The sequence below is a fragment of the Vicugna pacos genome, chromosome 4 (genome assembly GCF_048564905.1).
Source record: "Vicugna pacos chromosome 4, VicPac4, whole genome shotgun sequence".
Lineage (NCBI taxonomy): Eukaryota > Metazoa > Chordata > Mammalia > Artiodactyla > Camelidae > Vicugna > Vicugna pacos.
In genome coordinates, this window is record NC_132990.1 from 68,582,100 (window position 1) to 68,607,187 (window position 25,088).

General features: G+C 41.2%; 2 protein-coding genes across 4 annotated transcripts in view; one reads left to right on the forward strand and one right to left on the reverse strand.

Moving 5' to 3' along the window:
• Positions 1 to 4,607: 4,607 nt before the first annotated feature.
• Positions 4,608 to 24,071, reverse strand: RBM18 (RNA binding motif protein 18). 2 transcript variants are annotated; one of them, XM_006205547.4, is made up of 6 exons: positions 23,918 to 24,071; positions 21,125 to 21,253; positions 14,828 to 14,954; positions 11,747 to 11,833; positions 9,995 to 10,080; positions 4,608 to 6,628 (listed from the first exon to the last, which is right to left on the reverse strand). In XM_006205547.4, the coding sequence occupies exons 2-6, from the start codon at positions 21,235 to 21,237 to the stop codon at positions 6,469 to 6,471; spliced, it is 573 nt and encodes a 190-aa protein (XP_006205609.1). In that variant the 5' UTR covers positions 21,238 to 21,253; positions 23,918 to 24,071; the 3' UTR covers positions 4,608 to 6,468. The 2 variants fall into 2 exon arrangements, with proteins under 2 accessions (XP_006205609.1, XP_072816183.1); XM_072960082.1 differs by having other exon boundaries at positions 21,125 to 21,243; positions 23,918 to 24,036.
• Positions 24,072 to 24,075: 4 nt separating this feature from the next.
• Positions 24,076 to 25,088, forward strand: part of MRRF (mitochondrial ribosome recycling factor) — a 53,751-nt gene continuing 52,738 nt past the window's right edge. Inside the window, exon 1 of one of the 2 annotated variants that reach the window (XM_006205548.4) lies at positions 24,076 to 24,132. The gene's annotated coding sequence lies outside the window, so the exon portion shown is untranslated. Of the gene's footprint in view, positions 24,133 to 24,703; positions 24,724 to 25,088 lie in introns of those variants that run through there. The other variant, XM_072960081.1, reaches the window with a different exon arrangement.

Sequence of the window (25,088 nt, forward strand, 5' to 3'; positions counted from 1 at the left end):
AGCATGGTATGATAGTTAGGGAGTCTGGGTTTGAAGCTGGGTAGCCTGAGTGATTACCTGATTCTATTACAGACTGGTTATAGGACCTAAGGTGGGTGACAAACTCTATGAGCCTTAGTTTCCTCAACCACCAAATAGGCATTAACAGCCCATTTACAAGTGCTGCAATGATTCCAGGAGACCAACATGCATCTCTAAGTTGAGAACATGGCACTGGCCTGGCACCCAGTAAGCACTCAGTTGCTAAGTGCCATTGTCATCTGTAAGAAGAGGGTATAATGGGGTCAGAGGGGGTACTAGCTAACTAGGCTGTCCTCAAGGGGCTAGATGTCTCCTCCTCAGGGAATTCTGCCCTGACCACACTGTCTGAAATATATCTCTCTTACTAATAATCTTTTTCCAGCAGAGGATGGATAAATCTTAAAAATAGGCTAGGCTGGGATAAGCCTTGTATAGCATGCTAAACAGGGGTTTGAGGATAGATTTGAGGGGGATGAGTCCTTCACTGAGTCCTGAAGATATTGCAATAATCTAAGGGAGAGGTGATGTGGCAGCTTCAGGGACAAGAAGGATGGAAAGAAGGAATATAATGAAAAGTTAATTATTATATGTCACTTCATTATGCTATATATGATCACACGTTATATACATTTGTAATTATAACACATCCAGTTTCCTAAATAATCTTTACATATTTAAGCTGTACATGATATTATATAGGATCATACATATAATATATATAATACATGATTCTAAATAACATCATATATAATTTTAATATATAAGGTTGATTATGTAGGAGACTGGATGTGCGGAGTAGGGGGAAGGAAAGTGTCAAAGATAACTTATAGTTCTCTAATTTTTAACTTATTTCTTATAAACATTATGTTGTTCCCAAAGACATGGAACACGGGAGCAACTGGTGAGGGGATAAGGGGAGTAATGAGCTCGATTTTGGTTCAGAGTACCAGGGGAATGTTCAGGTGGAGGGGCCCAGGAGTGAACAGGACATTCAGGTCTGGAGCTCAGAAGAGAGGCTGGAAGCGGAGGAAAAAGAGACGTCAGTGCAGAGAGGGCAGTTGTAACCAAGGGAGTTGAAACTTCCCGGCACCCAGGATTAACTCCACATGCAGAAGTAGAGTTGATTTGTTTACTTTCCAATTTCAGGGGGAAACAGCTTGTCCCCGAGGCTCATCTATTTTCAATAAGAATCATTTTTTTAAATTATAAATTTTTTTAAAATACATATAGTGATAAATGCTAAAGCAGAACCAGGTATTTAGGAAGCAGGGAGGCAGTTTACTGCCTTGAGGTGGGGTGGTGCGATGTCTGTTAGATGAATGGGGTGGAGCTGCATGGAAGGGACTTTCCAGGTGGAAGGAACAGCTTGTACAAGGATTTGGGGGGTTGGGAGGTTGCATTGTGTTTGAGGTGTACAAGCAGGTTCACTGGTAGGGGGAGAATGTGTATTGGGGCTCACTGCAGAAGGCCTCACACACCTGGCTTATCCTGTGGGTACAGGTATTTGGAAGTGTCTTAGCCCTTATGATTAGCTGTCATGATCACTTCAGCGGGCTTTGCTCTTTTTTCTTCCTCCAATACTTTTCTTAAACCTTTCTCCTGGCTTGTGTTTAAACATCCTTCGGCACTCAGCTCAGGTGTTGCTTGCTCTGGGAAGTCATCTATGTCCTCACCTCTGTTTCCAGCTTGGTTAAGTGCCCATCTTCTGCACTCCTGCAGCTCCCAAATCTTCCCTTTACACGAAGCGTACGGGGACCATGCTTCATTCTCTTTAGACCTTCCACGCCTGGCATGTGCGGATGGAGGAACGAACAACGTTCCATCTGATGGGGTCACCCGCCAGAAAGCTTTTCTTTCAATGAGGAGAGGCCCTGTTTTCAGAAGAGGAAAACTTAATTTTGTCTTTTAAGGCTGAATTTTAAATTCTATTTCTACCTGAGAAAGGTCACAGGGCAGATCAAAAATAAAAATGCCATTCTGTGTAATCAGTAATCCTAGCCAAGTAAGACTGAAAGCAGAGGAAAGAAGATGTGCTGGGATAAATTCTGACAGGTCTGTCTTTTTTCACCTGGGATTCAGGTCTCTCTCCAGAGACCATGAAGGAGAGCCTGCCTGAGAATGAAACCAACCCAGAGGAAAACACAATCAAGAGATAGACAGATCCCTGACCGTATCATTTGAACACCTGGACTTTTTAGTTACATGAGCCAATAAATGTCCTACCAGAAGGTAGCTGGAATAGGGTTTCTGTCATTTGAATGGAGTCCCAACTAACCTGCTCACACGACTGGGGCCAGAAGACTAACTCGGGCACACCTAACGGCAAAGCTCTCTGGGCCGGTTTTCACCCACATCCAAGGAGGAAATTAAGCCTGCACTTGTACAGTTTTTTTCAGTACAGCGATGCTGCTAGGCTTGGAGAGCCAATTCTTCATCCCAAAAGATGTAGGGGAGGCCAGAAACGTGATAAGGAATCTGACAGCACTCACCGCACACCATTCTATTGCCTCTGTGCTTTTTTTTTTTTTATTCTTTGCTTTTAACACCGAAACTGTTGACACCACAAAGGTTTAGAAAGACATTTTCACGAATGGAATGTAGTTTAGAGCTGGGGCTGGCAAATCTTTTCCGTGAAGGGCCAGATGGTAAATATTTTAGGCTTTGTGAGCCATAGTCTTTGTTGCACTACTCAACTCTGTAATTGTAGTGGGAAAATAGCCATGGACGATATGTAAATGAGTAGACGTGGCTATGTTCCAATACAGATTTATTTATGGACACTGAAATTCAAAATTCATCTAATTTTCATGTGACACAGAACAGTATTCTTGACTTTTTCCTCAGCCATTTGAAAATGCAAAAACCCTTCTTAGCTTGGTGGGCTGTATACAGAGGCACAAGCCAGTTTGCTGATGCAACACCACTGGATTAGGATTCTACCTCATGCTCTCCCATTAACTGCGTGATCCTGGCCAAGTCACTCTCTCTTTCTGGGTTTCTGTTTTTTTTTCCCGTCTGGACAATGAGGGGTCCCCGTGGGATATCCTCTCAAGGCCCTTCAGTCCTTGAGTACCATGATTCTGATTCTATCAACAAACATTTATTAAGCATCTATTACATACCTGGCATTGCTTCAAATGTTGGGGATATAATAGTGAATAGACGTTCCCGCTCCCATGGAACTTACGATCTGATGTAAAAAGAGAGAGGGAGTAATTTTGTATACTGTGTTGGGTAATGATAATTGCTATTTAGAAAATGAAGAAGGGGACAAGGGTTAGGAAGTGACAGGACTATGATTTTAGAAAGGGAGGTCAGGTGGCCTCTTGAACAGAGACATGAACAAGTGAGGGAGTGGGCTCTGTGAACAGCCCATGTGAAAGCCTCATGGTAGGAGCTCCCTGTAGCAAAGGAAGAGCAAGGCCAGTGTGACTGGCGGGTAACAGGCTACAGGGTGAGACAGGCAGTCAGGGATGGGTCATTTAGGGCCTTGGTGTGACGGAAAGCCACTGGCATGCTCAGATTTGGAAAGGACTGCTTTGGCTACTGTGTGGGAAATTGACTCTAAGGAGGCACAGAGATAGTTCGGAAGGTACTGCAATAGTTCAGGCAAGAGAGAAGGATGGTTTGAACAAAAATGGTAGTGTTGAAGGTGGTGAGAAGTGGTTGGATCCAAGATGTATTTTGAAGGTAGAGTTGACAGGATTTGTTGAAGGGTAGAAAGAGCTGAAGAGAAAAATAGAAATCTAGGATAAATCTGATGGAATCAAATCATATTTTAGGAACATAATCATTACATACAGGAAATATTTAACATTAATTTTTAAGGCAAGAATTAATCCTATTCTTTGTATAGCAGTATTAAAAACCACAGATAAATTTGGTGATACAGAAGTTAACTGTACATACTATAATGACAAGGGACAGCTCTAGAATACTTGGTTTTAAGAAACTTGCTGTTGATTTTTGACATGCTTTGAAAAATCTTTCCTCATGTGATTCATTTCCCCAATACTGAGAATCAACTGGTTAGGGTTGTTTTGCATTTGATAAAATAGAAGCTGAGATTAAGTAGTTCATACCTCTCTCCTAAATATTTCCCTCTTCACTCTTGTATAAATCAGAAGTGACTTCATTTTAGCCAAACAGTAAACCCACAAATCATTTTAAAGTATAGATAACTTCGTAACAGAGTTGACCAAATTAACATTTATATTTTACAAACCTTTCACCAAACTGCTTTCAGCATATTTATGACAGATATATTTATTCTTTTGAAACCTCTACTTTAAAAGAAGGACTAAATGCATTCTGAAACTTTAGGGGACTTCCAAAAACAACTTCTTTCCAAATGGTTAAGAGTTACAGTGAGAACAGCCAGTCTCTTTTCTCATCACTAACAACAGAAGTAGGCAGGCATGAAGGGTGGAGAGAACTGCCTCTGAGGACACCTCTAGCCAGAGCCTTCTGCAGGGAAGGCATTTAGAAACAGCACCCCGCCGGGACCCACGGACCCAGGGGAAACGACCCTCCCGGGGAGCTGCAGTCTTTACTGCAGGGGATGGATGAGAGAAGACACAACCACAGACACTGTCTTGCATTTATTCACACAGAGGAATAAGAACTGGTACAAATAATAAACGCTGCTTTAAATACAAATAAATAGCTCTGGTTTCTAAAGGAAACAACTCCAGATATTTTCTAAGTTCCCATTAAAAATAGATTATTTTGCATTAAGTCAGTCCTACTTCACCATAACCCTTTGAGGACTTCAGGATAAAATGGTGAATTGTATGCTCTAAGAAGTCACCAGAAAAATGAGATAATGCTTCCACCTCCCTGAACTATCCCCCAGGTGGAAGGAGAGTTACTTGCATCTTAGAGCTAACAAATACAGAAAGTATTCAGCTTTTAAAGATACCTGAAAAATTTTACTTGGGAAAGGTGGTAAGAATTTCTCTGACCCAGTTCTGTGAATTCTGAAACCTCATTATGTTAAAGTTTTGGTTCAAGTGTCTTAAATTCATGTATGCTCATAGGATGACAAGTTCGTATAATGAAGCTTCCTCTCGCTAGGAACAATGACGGTAGACAGCCTGTAATCACTACGAGTGACACCGTGGGTAATACAGTGATTTACCTGGTAAAGCAGCAATGGTGCTGCCCAGTGAAACAGTCCATCAACCTGGCACCAAGACGACCGAGACTCCTGACAGAAGCATACTCCCAAATCTGTTGATTTATTTTTATTTCTCTATTGTTCTATTTAAAATGCTCAAAGTGGCAAAAAAAAAAAAAAAACCTGGGGAGAAGTATGTTCTACAAATGAAGAATTGTCTTAAAGTCATGCAGTCTCCCAAGCTTTTAAAAACTACAAAAAGCATGAAGTCACTATAATCTTGATGCCAGAGCAGTGCCTCTGCTCCATTGGTTTTCTGTGTCCACGCACATCCCCACCTCACCCCCCACAAGACAATTCAATTTCTTCTACTCAGACCCTTACACACTTATTAATAAATAATATGTTTGACAGAGATCAATATAGCAATGTTTAAGTTTTCAAAGAAAATTTGCTTTTCTATTTAGATTAACCATGATACAATTCCAAATAGAACATTCTCATGCTATTAAAAACAATCTCATGCAATAAATGCAACTTTAAAAGCCCCACATTAACAATGACATTTGGTATTATAGAAGGCAGGATTATTTAGATTTAAAAAAAATGATCAGACAGAATAAAAGTTGGATTTCCAAACAGAACTCCTGTTGTGGTATAAAATGCTAAATTTCAGTCTACAGTTTTGTCGACGCAAATGATTTTAAGATATACACCATGTTTCCCTAATTGGGATTTTTGAAACAATAAGCATAATTCTCAAACAGATTACCACAACATTTGCTCAAAGAACCAGCTCTTTTTGCCAAGAACTTTTTTCTTTTTAGTCCAGTTGGAGGGACTTCCACTGAAAATTTTGGAACAACAGTTCTGAACATGATTCAAAATCTCTCACTTCCCTCCCTGTCTTTCACTTTTTCTTTATGTTGTAAAGAGAGTTGAACACAGAAAAATGCTTTTTTTTAAGATGGATATTAATAAATTAAGTTTCCTGATTTAAATAACAACGGTTTTATGTTTGCCTTTCTCTCTGGCACACTATATGATGTTTCTAGAGTTACAAATCCAAACCAACCAGCCAACTAGAGCATCCCAGTGTTCAGATCACAGTTTTGGATACAATCCTATTTATTCTGGATGATGCTCAATTCCACACATACTTCAGGGAAGAAACATCCATAAGAACATCCAAAAATGTCATGTGACCAAACTCTTAACACGTGATTGTGCTCTGCTGGACAGTACCATTCACATCGACAAAGTACAAAGGCAGAGGATTTCAGGTGTGGAGACCAATTTGCTTCTGCTGTTACGGGAATTCATAAACATCATCTTCGGGACTTCCAGGCTGTTCTAGAGTAAGGAGTAGTCCTTTTTTTGTCTGGTGGCTTGAAGTAGGAATAAACAGGCGCTGCTGGATACTCTGCGTCAGGATTTTCTGCCATCATTTTCAGCTTTGCTTCAATGGCTTTTATCTTGGCAGTGACGCTAGGAAAAGGACAGCAGAGGATGAGAGTGGGCCTGGGTACACGGAGAGGACCCCTGCGTATTTCACCTTCGTTGTGCCGCTTGTGTGTATCAGAGAAGCAACCAGATACTCAAACACAAACACGAAAACGTTTCACAGAAAACACACACAAAAATAATTAAAGTTCTCATTTTAGGAAAGAGATCAAGTCTGAACCACCTATTAAGTTTTTACTGTGTGATACCATTAGGAGTATTTAGCGTGTTGCTACATTTAAACCTCCAACACCAACACTGTTCAGCAATTTAAGGCTTGGCAGATGGCAGGTACTCAAAATAATTTGTGTAGAAATTGAAAGCAGAGTCTAGGAGAGGTATCTGTACACCCATGTTCATGGAAGCATAATTCACAATTGATAAAATGTGTAAGTAACCAGAGTGTCCATTAGAGCATGAATGGCTAAGCAAAATGTGCTCTGTCCACACACTACAACATGGATAAACCTGGGGGACCTTGTGTGATGAAACAAGCCAGTCTCAAATAGACAAACACTGTATGACTCCACTGACACGAGGTACCTAAAGTCGTCAGCATCAGAGAGAAAGCGGAACAGTGGTTGGCAGGGGCTTGGGGGAAGTGAGAATGGGGAGTTACTGTTTAACAGGTATAGAGTTTCAGCAGAGGCAAAGAATTGTGCAGATGGATAGTGGCAATGGTTGTACAAAACTACGGATGCACTTAATACCAGTGAACTGTACACTTAAAAATGGTTAAGATGGTAAATGCTATGTTACGTATATTTTACCACAACAAAAAAAATTGGAAAAAATAATCCATATAGGTTCATCCCTCATTTTGTAGATGAAGAAAATGAGGCACAGAAAGAAAGGTTAACTTGTCCAGTGTTACTAGCAAATGGTAGAGTTGAGATTTGAATAAAACTGGACTCTGGAGCCCCTGCTATGAACTATTACACTGGACCACCTTCTGAATCACTGAATAATAATAGAAAAAACATTCTGGAAATCCTATGAAGTCCCTTTTTACTGTCATTTCCAGAGCACTTACAATGGGCCAGGCAGCGTGCCCAGGACTTTACTTACATTGTTTCTAATCCTTGCAATGATATTGCAAGGGTTATCATCCACGTTTTATAGATAAACAAAAGCAGAGAGGTAGCGATTCACCCAAGGGTCACACAGCTTGCAAACCGCGGAGCCGGGATTCAAACCCAGTTTGTCTATCATCAAAGCCCTTGCTTTTTCCCTTTGTTAGACTGGGAGCTGAGCAGCCTGTATTAGACAGAAGGGGTGAGGAGACACCGCAGAAGGGGTGAGGAATTCCCTTCGCATCAAGGTCACTACAGACCCTGGACCAGAATACAAAGCACTCTGGCAGAGTATTTTTTGGCCCACAGCTCACTTTATTTTCAATTCTTGATGCTGTTAATGAGCTACAGTCAGGGAGAGAGGCTTGGGAAGAAACATATACATGGCCGTTTAAAGATTTTCAAAAGGCATACGTGTGCACATATTCCTAATATTACACAGGCAATGTAAAATTAAAAACTAAGCTGCAATAAAAAAGAACCCTGAGGCATTACTGAGATGCATTCCAGCACCTTTCCCATTAATGGAAAATTAACAACAAGCCATTCATTCCATATAAGTCATAGGGGGAAAAAAACTTCTCTAATTAAGCATAGATGTTAGTAGGGAAGGGTGTAGCTCAGCGGTAGAACATGTGTCTAGCGTGCACAAGGTCCTGGGTTCAATCCCCAGTACCTCCATTAAAATAAATAGCCTAATTACCTCCCCCAGAATAAAAATAGATAGATAGATAGATATTAACAGAAAGTTATGAGCTGAGGTTCTCGGATTGAAAAATAAATGGAAAACACTAGGCTAGGTTATCTAGTGAAAAGAGCAAACACTGAAAATAAGACACTGAAGACATGTTCACTGTTAACATGGAGATCACCAAGCACAAACGCAGTCACCCTTTCCCAACACGAGCTGGATTTATGAAAACCTCCATGAAAAACTAATCTGTGGTTAAGGAGGTCCAATATTATGGAGAAAATAAGATAGCTGAAATAAGTTCCTAGTGAATCCGTAAAAGTCATAATAACTTTTTAAAAAATTGGAGGGGGGAAGAGTACAAAATAAATCAGCACAAAATTAAGAAATATCAACGGTATTAAACAAATTAGTAACTATAAAATTAATTTTAATTTACCAATTTTATCAGTCCTGAAACCTTTTCAGGATCACCTTCCCCTGCGGTTTAATGAGATGCTTGCAAATCTGTTTTGTTTGGTTCAGATAATACACAAGAAAGGTTATTTGTTTTTCTCCTGTTTGGCCCTCTATCCAAATAGGCATCGCTTTCCTGACTTCATGATGAGTGTTGACTTCTAATCCTTATAAAACACTGATGCTCTTTCACATACCTTCTTCCTCTCCCCTGGAACAGGCTTTAGAACTGTATTCCTGTATTTACAGCCTGGAGTTTCTCTGAAGCAGTAACTGAAAGACTAATTTTGAAGTCTGGTAGACCTGGCTTTGAATCTGGACTCTGTAATTTGTTACCTGTGTGATCTTGGCCAAGATATTTTACCTCTCTAAACTTGTTTCCTCATATGTAAAATGACTATAATAGTGCTTTTGCCAGAATTACTATAATTGAATGTCATAATGGTGTGTAAAGTATTTAGCACAGAGCCTGTTCCATAGTAAGCCCAATAAATCCTGGCTATTGCTGTTGCTCACGTTTCTCCCCAGGCTACAGTGCTAAAAAAAAAAAACCCTCTACTTCGGCTCATCCATCTACTTAACTTCCCCTTTCTCTACCCAACCCTCAATTCTTTCTGTTTTGAATTAACTGCAAAGACGTAATTTACAATTTGTAGTACTAGAACCAAAACTGTTAATAGTCATTGAAATGGTACATAAATTTAAAGTGCTGCAAACTCAAATTCTGTATAAATTTTGTTGGGAAGAAATTAGTGTATAATGACAAATGCTGAAGATTACCAAGGCCTTATTAAAATGCCTGTTTTCAGGGCAAGGACTGTGATATACCTTTGCATTCCCAGTGCCAAGTGTAATGGCTGGTACATGGTAAGTACACCTAGCCTTTTTTGAGTGTTATGAATTCTGTAAATGGGGAGGAGGTATGAATTCTGTGCTCTGGTGGGTACAGGAGGAGGTGAAATGTATACATTCTGGAGATTACCAGAACACATCTCTCAACATGTCAAAAGCTAGTAGATTCTACTCTACATTGAGTGCAAGGTTTACTAGCGCATGAATGGAGGTTAGAATGAAGAAATGGCTCAAGCTCTTGCAGACTGCTTTGTGTCCTCCTACAGGACACCACCTTACCTTAGGTTAGACTGAGTCGGCTCAGTGCTTGAGGACGGCTCCAGACTAATCGGAAGGATCTTATCATTCTTGTTATGGTCGTACCTCTAAAAGTAAGAGAAAGGCAAATTACTTCACTTGGGCAGAAACCAGCCCTTTACTGTGACACATGTGTTCAGAAACCCCAACCCCATCCATGTTATTGTTAGATTATTTCTAGACAATCTTAGGACTGCTTTATACTCAGAATTAATGCAAAAGTCCAGATAGTTTTGGCCTAAAAGTTATAAACTTTGAAAAAGAAGTTTAGAAGTGGCTTCTCATCTAGCCATTGATTCTCCTTATTTGGTAGGAAAAGAATTTCAACCTTTCTACTTGCAGATGGCACAAATACACAGCAGGACTGCCCTCTTAACATTCTTACTCTGTCCCATATCGCCTCTTACAATATTGATTTTGCTCTGTGCAAAGCAATGTAAAATTTTGCTAGATTTCTGCAAATTATCAACCATAACGTACAACTCTTAACAGGTCTAAGTGGAGAAGAAAAGAAACAACAGCTTTCAGCCACTGATACAGGAAACATTCTCTGGTAAAAGAGTAGTTTATTTGATGTCAGGTAATTATATACTTCTTTAAAAAAGTAAACACAATTTTAAAGAGCAATCAGGAGCCTCTGGTCAAAAAGACTTGTAGGAGAAGAGAACCGCAGGGCACAGAGATTCTCAAATGAAAGACAGAACGAAGGATGGTTTATTTCTCTTGCGCCTCTTTTCAATGAGATGCAGAATGAGAAAATGACAGCCAGCTTGGCAAATGAGACTTGATTTTCTTTTGAGTAAAAAAAGTATTTGGTAATTCTTGTTGTTTCTATTTTTAAGGCAATGTGTCCTAGAAATTGAGAAGGCTCAAAGATCCAAAGTGTCTGAGCTGTGTTCTTCAGCTTGGACACTGAACTCAAATGTTTAATTACTGCGACTCGTTACTGGGAAGCTTGTTGGGTAGAGTCTCTGATCAAAAGTCATGCTTATCTAGCTACAGATTGAGGCTTTCATTTTAATTGCCACAAATCTTTTTGCAGACAGGCCTGTCAAGACCACACTGCAGGAGAAAGAGAATCAACTTTGGGAATTGTTCCACTGCACATAACTTCACCTGTGCTGGCAGTAACAGAATCCCACTTTTTTTCTTTTCATGGGTGTAGCTTTTCCAGTGTATTTTCCCAATAGAACAACTGGAGATGAAAATGACAGTTTGCTACTGCTCGGACCTTGGAGTCAATAAAGACACTACAAATAACTCTCAAAATCTCGGGAGTGAGGAAATGCCAGTGCTTTCAGCATTCTTACAAACTACCCATTTCTCAAGCATTTAGAATAAACAATTCAAACTCTCCACAGAATTGAGAGGCTGGAAAGAGTCTAATAATGCCTAAAGCAACTAATTTTAAAAATAAATACATTTTTTTCCTCCAAAGAACAACCCCCATTAAAAAAATGATAGGGGTCTGAGTATACACATCAGCCACATGGAAAAATCAATCAGAAACAGAATCTGCGGGTATGTGGAGAGAAACAATGAAGGAACTTAATCCCTCCTGAGATGTTTCTCAGAAGAAAAATCTGGCAACACACATGGTACATACAAGCAGGAGACCAGAGTATGGCTGCTCCAGATGTGCAGAGGCTGGGATGCAAATGGGTAATGGACAACTGTCCTCCAGAAGACTCGTTTAGGGTGAGCTATGCTGTCTTCCCAGCCCGTCAGGCTTACCTTCACTTGAGCGTGAGCCCATCGCACCACCAGCTTCTTGGACAGAGCCAGCTTGCCATTGAGACACTGGATGGCTTGTTCTGCCTCCTGTTCAGGACAGGGACTGAGGTTAGTCAAAATTCTAAATGGCTGACTAGCTGTATGCGTTCTCACAGGGCCTCACTGGCTTTGATGGTTGAATTTCTAAATGCTTTTGGTAAACAAGTGGCGAAGCATTTACAATTTTAAAAAAGCAGAATAACAAAGAGGGTATGAGTTTTTGTAAATGCAGTCAAACGAATATTCAAATCCTGGCTCTGTCACTTACTGGCAGTGTTAATATTTGGCAGTCACTTAATCTCTCTGGGTTATTAGCCTTTTTCACCTGTAAAATATGGATATGACTACTTGCTCCTCAGTGGCTGCCGTGAGAAGTCAAAGAGCACAGGCAGAAAGCATGGAGCATACGGTAAGCACTCAACCAATGTCAGGTAACAGTTTTGTTCCTATTAGGTGACACTTTTCTACACACTTCTGTTAGAGTGGCACCTAGTATGTGAAGAAACTGTACTCCTCCTGGGGATTCTGAAACTATATCCTGGACTAGCACTTATCCCCCCTGAATCTAAAGTGAGAAACAGTCACGGCTTCAAAGGATATGGGAGTGAAGGAAACCAGGCCGGAAAAAGCAGGAGTGAGTCAAAGAGACTATGAGCAAGGTATGTGTGTGAGCCAATCTGTGCACCTGGTTTTCAGAGCCAGAAGTTCCCTGACCCTTTCCCCATCAGATATAGGAGAAGCAAGGTTGAAAGGAATTCCTGAAGCTGGATAATTGGCACTCTAGGACATTCCCAGGAAGCCTGGCTGTACTTTTCCATCCTGCCAAACCTTCTCCGCTCCATTTGTATCCGTGAGGCACACGGCCAAGTGTAACCCACGTTTACTGGGAGTGAAGAAGCCCTTAAGGAACAGGAAGAGGAACAAGGAGAGTCTGAGGCCTCAGTGTGAGACTAGCAGGCATTCCAGTCTGCTTTTACTAGTGCTTCTCCTGGTCCTCTGGGTCTCATGACATTCAACAAATATCGGAATCCCCACTGTGAGCTAAGTGCTTGTCACCGGCATCTTGCTTCACTATGGCACACAAAGCTGAGGGATAGGTGAGATGTTTTATTCTTCTTTTAGTTTCATTTAGTGAATTAGAATTCACATGACACTCTCTTTAATTCTGTAGCATCAGCAGTTGTTAAGATGCCAGCAGGTGATAAAATGTTTTAAAAAATAATTTCCTATTTCTGCAACTTGTTTCAAAATTCATGTATTCAACGGTATTATTAAATGCCAAAGGTGTTTTCACATGTACCCTCCTCACCTGTTCTCTCAACTTCCTATAAGGAAGGAGGGTGGAGGGTGTGTGTTTTTAATCCCCATTTTTAGATGAAAACTGAGGCCAGAAGTTAAGACGCTTGATTTGCCCAAAGTTAATAAATTAAAGAGCCAGAAATCCAAGCTAGGAGTTGTGACTTCTAGTTCAGTGTTTTTAAACCAACAGCTACCCTCAACATGACCAATGATTTTAGTTGTCTGTAAATATCCTCATCACACTCTGTCAATAGAGAAGAATAAAGTACTTTAAAATGCTAACTATTTAGGGCATTCTTTCATTTTGTTTTCCCTAAAAACAAAACAAAAACTGAACAATTAGAACAACAATGTATCACTTATTGCCTATCATATCTGCAAAAATAAGAGGAAATTAAAAAAAAATCCCCAGCACTAGTAAGGACAAATGACACTCTCAAGACAGTTTCAGAACATACTGATACATCATTTTTTGAAGGCAATTTGGCAGTCATGTTAAGAAAAAATACGCACGGCCTTTGCTGACACCACTTCGTTTCCACGAATGTAGTAAACATGCACATAGTTAGCGCTAAAAAGATGTTCATTACTGTACTGTTTACACTTGTGAATCACTGTGGACAACCTTAACAGCTAACAATTGGAGACGAGTCAAATAACTTTTCATATGCTCATATGATGAAATTTTATGCTGTCATCACAGATGACACTGATTAGCTTTTAAACTAAGTAAGTGTATACTAGAGATACATCAATGAATTTGTACATGTATCTATAGCTACATCAGTGAGACCACAGTATGATAGAGACTGTTACCCTGATGTGTATTAGATGACAGAAAAAATTTTAATTTGCTCTGAGTGGTAAACAGAATATGATTCTGTTTGTGTGTTACAAGCTGCACATGTGTGTATGTGTGTGTGAATGTGAAGAAGGAAGCAGAGACTAGAAAGGCACATAACCAAACATTAAAAACAGTGATTATTTCTGGGTGTTAAGCTGATAAATGAAGTTACTTATCTACATTTTCATCTGCAAGAAACATGTATCACTTTTACAATAAGAATAACACCCAAATACAATTATTAATAAAACAATAATGAGGCACTGTTCCCACACATGACTAATAAATCTATCGAGCTATAAACAGTATCTCTATATTTAATAACATTTAAATTCAATTCCTGTATCAAGGCATGTCCACTCCAAGGACTAAATTTTAATACAAGATACATGGAGGTATCATGGTTGAAGCTGGCCGTTCTCTTTCTCCATTTTTATTCAAATTTGTCCGCATTTATTCTGATACATTGAGAAGAAGGGTACGTTTTTAAGAAATCAAATTAAAAGAGTTTGTTGGTGGCTAACCACAGACAGGGAGGGCTTCTGCACCACGGGGCAAAACTACTGAAAGAAAAGAAGGCCTGCCACTAATGGAACAAACAAAACAGAACAGGGAGGAGGATGTCCACGTGCTTAATGTGGGCATCCCAAAGCATTTGGTCAAGAAAGTAGGTCAGCCGACCGCCTTAGCCAGCCAGCCTGGGGTGGGTGGGACGAAGATTCTGTAAGCTGTTCACTAATTCGTTTACTGAGGATCACTTTTAGGACTCAGAGCAAGGCACACAGAGATGAATCAGATGTGGCTCCTGCCCACAAGGAACTCCTATTCTAGTAGTCAAGAGAGACGCACAAATAACTATGAGAGTGTAAGCACTGTGAAAGGGGGAGAAGTTCAATTACCTGCTTAGTTTCAAAGTTAACGAAACAGTACCCGCGAGGCTGTCCCTCCAAGGCACCTGACTTGTGGAAGAGGAAGTCAAACTGCTTCACTGTGCCAAACTTCTGCAGGAGCTTGAGGAGGTGGTATCTGAGGAGAAAGAACAGCCCATGAGACCCTCTGGGAATTCTGTTGGCCACTCAGCAAGAACTGTGAGATAAAAGCAGGAGATAATTTATCCCAGGGATAAAATCTAACACCCCCGCCCCCTGCCTTCCTCCAAACTGTTGTGTTAGTTTATCTGGCAAAGAGAGTTGTTTGCCTCTATTTGGAATGGGAACTAGAATTGTCATGGCTATGCGTCTGTCCAGCACAAAAATACCAAACAAAAAACCACACCTCACAAACAGCTGTCTGCCCCACAGCACCATTTGTTTTTCTTTTGCAGAAAAGCTCAAAAATAGTGTCGATTTATTTATTTTTAATTCCTTGGCAGTGAAATAGTATTTGTGAATAACTGCAACTCCATCAGAAACACACACCCACACTTCAAAAGTCAAAGACAATCCTATCTCAAAAATAAACAGAGTAACAAACACACATACATTCACACAAACAGGAAAGAACAAGCCTGGAAGACTTCCCTGTTAGGTTTCATAGTTAATCATTAGCCCCAAACTGCACTTGGGAGAAACTGCCAAAAGCCAAAAAACCCACAGCTAGTGGCACTTCCTTAAGTGCTTGGGAGTGTCCATCCCCGATGTGACAGAACCTCAGGTCAACGTGATTGAGGCTGGTCTCACTGGGGCAGGGGAACCCGGCCAGTCCTAAAAATCATCCAGCTGCGGGTAACCAGCCAGCCTCAGTTGCTTTGACATGATCTATGCTCTGGAGCGTGGTCCAATAAAGAAGACAGACACCACGGAAGACGTTTACACACGGCAGGAGGTTCAGCCAAAGCTCCTACTTGCCACTCTGCCCCTCACCCTCTTCTTGGATTCCTTTCTCTAAAACTTACTTGGTTTCTACAGAGCTCTTAAGTTATTCAAACAGATGTGGCCTTAACAGGTTGCTGTGGCCAATCTCAATTCCGACTTCCTGTCATCTGATGTAAGGGTGAGACAAACCAACAGCTCTCCCGTTTCCTTTTCCTTTGGCCTTCCTCCTGGCATCCTCCGCGCTATTCAAATGGAGTCAAGGCTTTCTCTAAACAATGCTGTCCCTGTGATACTAAAAAGGTATCAGCCCACATGCTAAATCTGTTATTACTGGGAATTCTACCCCACAGGGAGTCAGTAAAGCTGTCGTTACAGCCACATTTATATTCACATTGTTTTCTAGGAGAAACGCATCAAGATTTTATTCTTGAGTAAGAATCCCCTTTGGGAGGCAGAAAGATATAAAATGGATCATAAGCTACACTAAATTTGAGACTAATGCACATCAACCATTATCCTGGATCAGGTGCCTGACACAGTGGAGCAAGGAAGACATAATACAGGTCTTACACTGAGGCAAGATGCACGGATCCCAAGGCATAGTGTGGATATCAATCTAGTCTTTAGACCTGTTCTGAAGAAAACAACTGTAATCCTCTAGTTTTCAAATTCTCAATTCCCATCACAATACCTCAACTGCTAGTGAGAATGTAGGAGGCGATTCTCCAGGGGAAAGGGAGACACCTAAAGTGCACATTTCTGGTTTCACTTGATTTTTTTGAACAGGCTTACAGCAAGGGTGAGTCTCTCAAATGAACAGGCAGATGGAGGAGAAGCATCTCTCTCAGGGTCTTTAATTCACAGCTGCATCTTCCACTTAACTATACCTATTCAAACCTTAACACTGCACCAGTTGCCATGAATGGTGGGTCAAACCTGTTTTTTAAAAAGCAAACTAAGGGCTCTGTGGGCTGGTCATCTTTTCATTAGCTCCATTCTGCTTAATAGCAGGAAGGTAAGGAGATCGGCATTTCCTAGGAAATGAATTTTAATTTACTCAAGGAAAAAAAAAAAAAACGCCAACAGATTATTCTTTGAAAAGCTAACAAATGTGTTCTGCCTGAAAAGTGCGACCTTAAGATTCCAGGAACATCTGCTTAGGTCTGTGTCTTTCAACTTCTCCAGAACTTCTTTTCTTGTTTGATAATTTCTTGAAATTATCGGAACACCGAAACAAAAGGAATGAAATGTTTACTATTTTGCTTCCTGGAGATGGGGGCTGCAAGCTCTGATAGTGAAAGAAGCCTGAAGAATCTCGCTCTCACATCTGCAAGCACTTTCATCTGCTGCTGAAGTATGGGCGAGCTCCCTACTGATCAGAGCCTTGCCTCACTTAATGAAACGTGGGCCCTTCAGGAGCTGGAGAATTAGCACACCAGTCCCATACGTATCTCTGCAACGTAATCACTGTTTTCTGTAAGGGGTCTTTAAAACAGGCCTTCCTGCCCAATGGCACAGAGTTAATTAATCTATACAAATGTTAAGATAGAGACCTACGATGTTTCAAGAATTGTATTAGGCACTTGGACTATCCAGAGGAATACAACTAGGTCTGTCTTCAAAGACCTGACATCCTGGTTAGAGGAGAGAGATATGTAAACAAACAATTCTAAAACAGTGTGAAGGTTGCAGATAGAGGAGTGTACAGAAGCACACAGATGGAGGGGACCAACTGTGCGGGGAAGGTGGTGGTGGTCAGTGAATGCCTTGTGCAAAGACATAAACATGAAAAGAGACAGATTCATCAGAAGAGAGTAGGGACAGGTGGGGAAAGATGTGTGCTGAGTGAGGGAATTTTAATTTGATGTTGTAGGGAGTGGGAAGCTGATGAAATGACATTCATTAAAGTTTTTTTTTAATGCACAATTTGTTTTACAGAAAATTTTCCTTATAAACTTACAGAAATTATTATGTAGCGGGTCTTTGTGTGTACTCCCTATGTTATTAAATGGTCTTATTCTGTTTCAAATTTAAGTAAGCAAACAGTGAAGGCTGTTTCACGGAAAGCAAGGCATGAGAAGCATGGGTCACAAAGCAAAAATAAGGAATGGGCTGAGAGAGACTTAGGGGCATCCTCAGGGGGAAAGAAACACTTTTTCCTCACGTGCTCATGCACTTACTCTCCCTTGCGTTCTAGTGTGTCCTTGAAAGTCTCCATCACAAGGGCATTTCCAAAAAAAAAATTTTTTTTTAAATAAGATACTTCAGGTTATGACTGTTCAGTTATATGGACTGTTACAATATTTGTGCAAAAAGCACCAAATTAAATTAGGCAGTGGGAAATTGGTCCAGTCATCAACTACTTCAGTAAACTGCATCAACTTACTCAACTCTTCTTTACTTATAAAACAGGTAATTATCTGTTCCACTTACCTCACAAGGTTGTTGCAAGCTTAAATAAGAGGAACTAAAGCAATATTAGACATAGAAGACATTTTCAGATCATTCAGTTGAACATCCTCACTTTATAGGTAAGAATTATGAGGTATAATGTAGTTGAGAGGAATCAGAGTACAGTAGAAAGAACACAGGTTTGGAATCTGTTATCTCCATAAATAAAAGCATGTCATCATTCCCTTAAATCCAAATCTCTAAGATCTATTAGTTGTACAAATATTCCTGGCATGTAACATGGCCCTGAAATGGTCAGTATTGCAACTACGAAGTGAACAGAATATCAAGAGTGCCAGGTAGTTGGTTAGCAATGCATATTCTGTTGAAAAGAGGCTAAGAGACACCCTACTATAACCTGAACAAAACTCAGATTAATAACCAATAGGAACATACACAAAGGATGACAAGAACTAATTACAAAATAAACTTTGAAAAATTGAAAAGTTTTTTTTTTAACTGCCACTGTTTTACATAGCCCTGTAACCACTCGTGACAGTCAATACACACTATCACTTGTCTTCTAACAAGAAGAGAGACAACATTTGTGCAAGAGAGGAATTCAATTCATTTTATAAAAGAGATCAGGAAGAGGAATGCGAAAGAGCAGGGACCTGTGTAGGAGAGAGAGATAACAAGGGTCTGCTGAAGGGAAACGGCAGGAACCAACCGAGACTGGTGGGTGGTAACAGTTTAATTATGCAAACTGGAGGGTACTCTGCAAACTTCTGTTAAGAGTCATAAGAAGTTTAGAGATTTGGATTCAAATAATATTTTCTGAGATCGGACAACAAGCCAGGTACCACATGTTCACATAAGTTTCATCACGTAGTCCTTCAATGTTTGGGAATGACTGTATTTTAATAATTAATCTAGGTCCATCATTACCTACCTTGAGAGGAACAGGATCTGAAAGTTTACGTACTTCAAAAACTTGGAACAAAACCACATATTTCTACAAGATAAGACCTACCTTACTACAATGCTTGGTTTCTTTCCTGTAATTAAATAAATTAAATGAGGTAACACTAAGCATTTCATGCTAACCATAAGCTATGTATGACTGGCAGTTATGTCTTTAAAAATAAATTTAATAAATCAGTTTGTTTAATCAAAAAAATGTTTTAAAATAAGGAATCCATAGAAGAAAACAGTAGAAATGATCTCTGGTGAGATAGAAGTGGGAATTCACAGGTAGAGCCTGCAAGGCCCTGATCAGCTTTAATACTTGATGTCCACCTTCGGCCTGATATAAAAAAAACAGAGATATCGGTGGGAAAGTTTTTGAGTCAATGTTCCTATTAATGCTCTTACTAAAGAAAACAGTCATATACTCCAACATAAGACATAAATTGAGGTGGCAGATGCCCATTTGAACCTTCCTGTCAAGCAGCAGGATACAATTAGAAAAAGAGTATCATTACAGGGAACTGCAGCCAAAACAATGAACATTGTTCCCATGCTCCACATTTCCATTCAGACAAGCAGAGGTGGGAATGGAAACCACTCTTGGGAGCATCCTCTCACAGCCTGGGTTTTAGATGATGGAAAAAGGTCCTCCGTTTAATTCCCTCATTAACTGAGAGCTTGGGCAGGTTCACACATTCAACCTCAAAGCCATTAGCATAAAGAGAGCCAAAATAAATCCATGGTCTATATTCAGGACCCTCATGACCACAATAACATAATTAGAGGGCAACACATCTTAAATACCATCATAATTTCTAGAGGGATCCAATGATAGCTACACTTAGCCAATTTGAGCTTGAGCAGGTTTAAGGGACTAAACTTTCTGCCATGATCCTCACATATTGGTTTATATCTCTTTTCCCCTCTTGTAACCCCAACTCTTTCATACACTTGCTTTCATCCCAGATTCAAACAAGCAGACTCCTTTGTCTCCTCTCCCCTTGTCTTTAACACGATTCCAAAGGCAGTGACTTCTAGGACTGATGATATACCCCATGCTGGCTTTAAGCATTGACCCCATACAGCTCAATACACTCACCCTTTACTATCCTGCCACCAACCACCACTTACCCCTACTGAATGACTGGGGGAAGGAAAAACCTCTCAATTCTCTCTGCTAAGAAATTTCTTTCCAATATAATGTCCGCCAATGGGGAATCACACAATTCAATTAGTTTGTGGCAACGGGCAAGGCACTTCCATCTCGTGGGCCTCCATTGCCTCTACTGTAGGATAAAACAGCTGGAAGATGTCAGAGCCCTATAAATGACTGCGAAAGAAAGGGTGCCTGTTGCCAAAAGGCACAGGGTTCACCCTGTTCCCTCCTTTGATCAGAGCAACTCTGAGCTTTCATTTTATATACAGGTTCTGATTACTTTAGGACAAGGTTCCTCCGATTTAGAAAGTTTGAAAACTGCTTAGCATGGCACTTGGTACACAGTAGGCACTCAAATCATTTAATGAATAACTGAAAACCAAAGGGACTTAGATGATCTCTAAGATCCCTTCTGATTTTCTGTAGTTCCACGGCTGATTAACATGAATTAGAGTCAACTGGTACCTCTCTGCCTTTTTGTGAAGGTATTGAGACTTCTTCTGCTTGTTCCTTTATTTTAGGGAACAAAAGTATGCCCATGGCTGGTTCCAGAAAATAATTTCCTAGTCACTGGGTACAAGGTTCAGACTAGCTGAAAATAAGAGAACACCTTGGCAAGCAGGAAAAAGCAGTATAAGAAGTGTATGATTTAAAGGGTATCCAAGTCTGTGTCTTTGCAGTAGAAGAGTCCAAATGTAAGAAAAATGACAAGATAAAAGGCTAAAACAACATCACATTCCCTCCAAAGATAATTAAAACAAATAAAAGGGCCAAAGTATATCCTACATCCCTTGAAAATTCTCCTGAACATCACTACCACCAGCATCCAATTTTGTAGGTCATGAACGAAAACACTTTAGACTTACTCTGTGATTTTGGGGTCCAGGTTGCCAATCCATAACCGGTGCCCTTCCTGTAGGGAACCCTCTGAAAGGATGGATGCATTCTCCAGGGGAAGAGTTTTGGTTTCTGCTTCCATCAATCTCTATGAAATACTAAAGGAAATGTAAACATTCAGGCAGGAGAGGAGCAACACTGTGTGAACATGAGACTTCAAATTCAATTCAACAAACATTTATTCAAGGAGAGCATGCCCTGGGCAGTCCTTCAAAGGCCTCAGTTATGTCACAAGCAGGGCCCCAGCACCAGTTCCCTTGGGACAGCTCCTCTGGCAGCCAGAAAGCAAAGGCTTCCATTTAAGGTGAAAGGGGCGTGGTTCTGCGTGTAGAAACTAGTTTTCCTCTTCTAAAGCCACAGACTGACTGGGCAGGAGGCCAAAGTCTCTATTACTACATGATACTCCAGCTCAACAACTGTGACCCAAAATATGCCTTGGAAACCATCAGAAAGCAAGTCTTAATGACACTTAATGGTATGGGTGGGGAAGAACAACAGTAAGTAACAAATTAGTTATTATTATGTTTAATACTTTGGGAGACACTGGAAAGAAAAGACTAACTTTCTCCTTAGTTATTCTAGCTCCATTTACTAGCTCTGTAACCTTTGTAAAATTACTTAACCACTCTGTTCCTCAGTTTCCTCATTTGTAAAATGGGGACAATTAAGAGACGTGCAGATTCACTTGAGTTAATACACCAAAAGCATTAAGAACAATTCATGGCATCTTAGAAGCATTTGATTAATTTTTGCTTAAATGATTGTCAGTCTTAGTTCCTGAAATGTCTCATCTCACAGCCAAAAAAGGAGGATGAGGGTTATGGCACAGACAGTAATTGAAAGAGCAAAAACCTTGCGGTCAGAAGGCCTGGTTCCAAATTTTGGCATTTCCACTTGAAGTCACTTTCAAGCTTCTGTTTCCTCATCTCTACATAATAAACCTTGCCCTGCTTATAACTTAAGAGTTACTGAGAAGACCAAAAATGAGACATCAGATGTAAAATAAAGCTTTAATGCATAATGTGGTAGAGAAAGAAAAGATAAAAGGGCTGGGAAGCTGGCAGGTTCAGAACTCCCTGCTGGAGAAAACATGTGTGCTATAAAAGCAGAAGTGCTCCGAGATCAGTACTGTGGGAACTGTGTGTTAATAACAACAGCTGAAGTAGAACGAACACTGCCATCATCTCTTATTCACCTCAGCACAGACTATACGGTCTGGTACACAGTAGCCCCGAGATAACTGTTAAATTGTCTTGTGTTTACCTATCCCCACACATGAAGGCATTCTTCCTCTCTCACTCACATATTCAATCTGTTCCATAATGGGTGACAAGCAACTCCTAACTACTAAACCCAGGGCTATGTGCTGAAAATAGAGAAGCGATAAGCCACAGCTCTTAATCCTACTTCCTGGGAGAAAGGTGAAACAGGCATAAACAGAATCCCAGCTGTGGAAACCGGGAAGGAGAAAAGTTTTGTCTTCTCCCTGCTTTCCTTTCCTCCTACTTTCTCCCAGATCATTCATTCAAAAAATTTTTATAGAGCCTCTATTTTCCAGGCATTGTAGAGGTACTGAGGACAGAGCAGTGAAAAAACAAGGTCTCTGCCCTCTGGACGCTTATATTTGGAAGAGGGGCAGGACAAAACAAAAGCAAAATAAACAACAAAATGTAATGTGTGATAAGTGCTGCAAACAGTTAAGCAAGGCGACTGACAAGGAGACTGGGGTTGGACTACTTTAGAGTTAGTGGGGAAGGGAGACCTCTAAAAAAAGACGACATTAGAGATGAGACTTGAATGACAGAACCTTCTAATTTTCTCGTGTCTAAAACCAGCAATAATACCAACAGGTACTTAATATCACACGAGGGTATCATTTTTAGTAGGAAGAATGCAGACTATGGAGCCAAAGGATATGCACTGAAATCATGGCTTTTGCACCCAGTTATTGTGTCTTTACCAAGTCATGATCTCCCCCTTATGTGCCCTATTCTCAGAAAAGCTTTCCCTTTTAGGGTAGAAAATCTTGTTAGTCTATCAGTCACCTTTTTATTTCCATATAAGACTAACTCAATGCGTTATATACTATTTTATCTTCTGTTTCCCTCACTAGAATGTAAGCTACTAGAGGGCAGGGCCTTGCCTATTTTGATCATGATTCTATCCCTGCCTGGCTCCTGGCTGGCGCTCAACATCACCGAATGAATCAATGAAGCAGGCCACCTCAACACTGGGAGCCTGTTTCTTCTTGTTTCTTATAATGGGTATAATTATCCCTACCTTAAGGGTTGTTATGAGGCTTAAATATGACAATACATGTGACAGCTTAGCAGGGCGTTTTTTGAGGAACGGTAAAGTGTAATAAGAGATCAAGAAGGCATACGGCCATCAAAATCCTTTGGGTTTGCAATGGCGACAATTCCTTAGATTCAGAGTTCACAAAACGCCTACTCCCCTAGCTAAGCTTCAACGACCCTGGAAACCAGGAACAGTTATTTGGGGTAACTGAAGTGCAGAGAAGCAAGTGTGCTTGTTCCCACAAGCTAACGGTAATGGTGGGGTCAAGCCTGGAATCCCAGCTTCCCGATTCCTGGCCGCGAATTCCCAGATGTGAAGGGCTATTACTAGGATTGTTATTTCCGGGCTAGCGGCGGGACAATCCGGGGCGGGGCCTGAGAAGCTGTCTCGCAAGGGCAGCCTCCTCCGGGAGCCCCTTGCGGGTCTGGCGCTAAGGTGCAGGCGGGCGTCGCGGCCGGACTCACCTTGTGACCCCGGCGTCGTTCCCTCGGCTCATGCCCCCAAAGCAGGTCCCCACTCCGCGTTCCGACGGCCCTCTAGATGCGTCCACCTCAAAGCCGCCAGCTGCCAGGCCGCCCGTGACGCACTACGCCTGCGCCGCCCCGCCGCCCCGTGACGTCACGACGCCCGCGCCGCCGCCGTCTCGCGAGTCTTTTCCTAGTACCCTGGGAGCTAGCTGGTGAGTGGCCTCGGCAGAGCCTCGAGGCGCGCGCGGGGTCCGGGTGCCAGAGACCTCTATTCAGGGACCTCTAGGGGATTTTAGGGGGCTTGAACACTGTCCATGATGCGTTCCGTTCAAATCCGGCTTGACCTTTATGGCTGGGGGCGGGGCCTGTGGATCAGAGCGAGTCTCAAGGGGTGGGGGCGGGGCTCATCGCTTCAGCTAGGAACTTCCAGGATGGGAGGCGGGGCTTACCAAATAGTAGCTGCTGTTTAGTAGCCCGCTGCCTGGCAGGAACGTTTAATCTTCGGAACGATGCCATGGGAGTAGGTATTTTTATCCCCGGAAGCTCGGAGAAATAACTTCATCAGGGTCACGCGGCTCGTGAATGATGGCGCTCAAATTCCAGAGCTTCAACTTTTAACCATTACTCTGTTGTCATTTCAGTAGCCCCTCTCTGTTTACAAAGTGCTTCTGCAGCCCCTGTCTCATTCGGTCTTCCTGGTAACTCTGACAAATAGTATTGTCAACTACAGAAGAGACTGAGGCCTAGAGAGTTTGACCTATCTAAGGTCACATACCTACAAAGTGCTCTTTCCCAGGCTTTCTGTAAGTTTGATACCTTTTTCCTTTCACCGTGCTCTATTGCATTCTCAGAATCTTGGAGAGCTTTATACTTGGAAAGAGTGAAGAAAACTGGTCTGACCTTTTACAGTTGAGGAAACAAGACTATGAAGAAATGACTTGCTACAAGTCTCAAGTCAGTGGCAGAGTTTCCACAGATGCTTTTTGAATACAGGGTAGTTAGGAATCTATAAAGGTAGTTATGAAACTGAAAAGGATGGTTGGCAAGGAGTGATGAGAGAAGGAGCATTGGAATCCAGACCTCCTAGCTCTTAGGCAGAAACCCGTTCTCCACCTGTTAAAAGTGTCTCATCCTTAGGCTGTGCCAGAAAAGTGGACCTGCAGATAGT

Coding starts and splice junctions, on each gene's coding strand:
- RBM18 (XM_006205547.4), bottom strand. CDS start 21,237: ATGGAAGCAGAAACCAAAACTCTTCCCCTGGAGAATGCATCCATCCTT. Junction 14,955..21,124: donor CTGGACCCCAAAATCACAGA/GTAAGTCTAAAG, acceptor CTTTCTCCTCAG/ATACCACCTCCTCAAGCTCC. Junction 11,834..14,827: donor TTAACTTTGAAACTAAGCAG/GTAATTGAACTT, acceptor TGTCCTGAACAG/GAGGCAGAACAAGCCATCCA.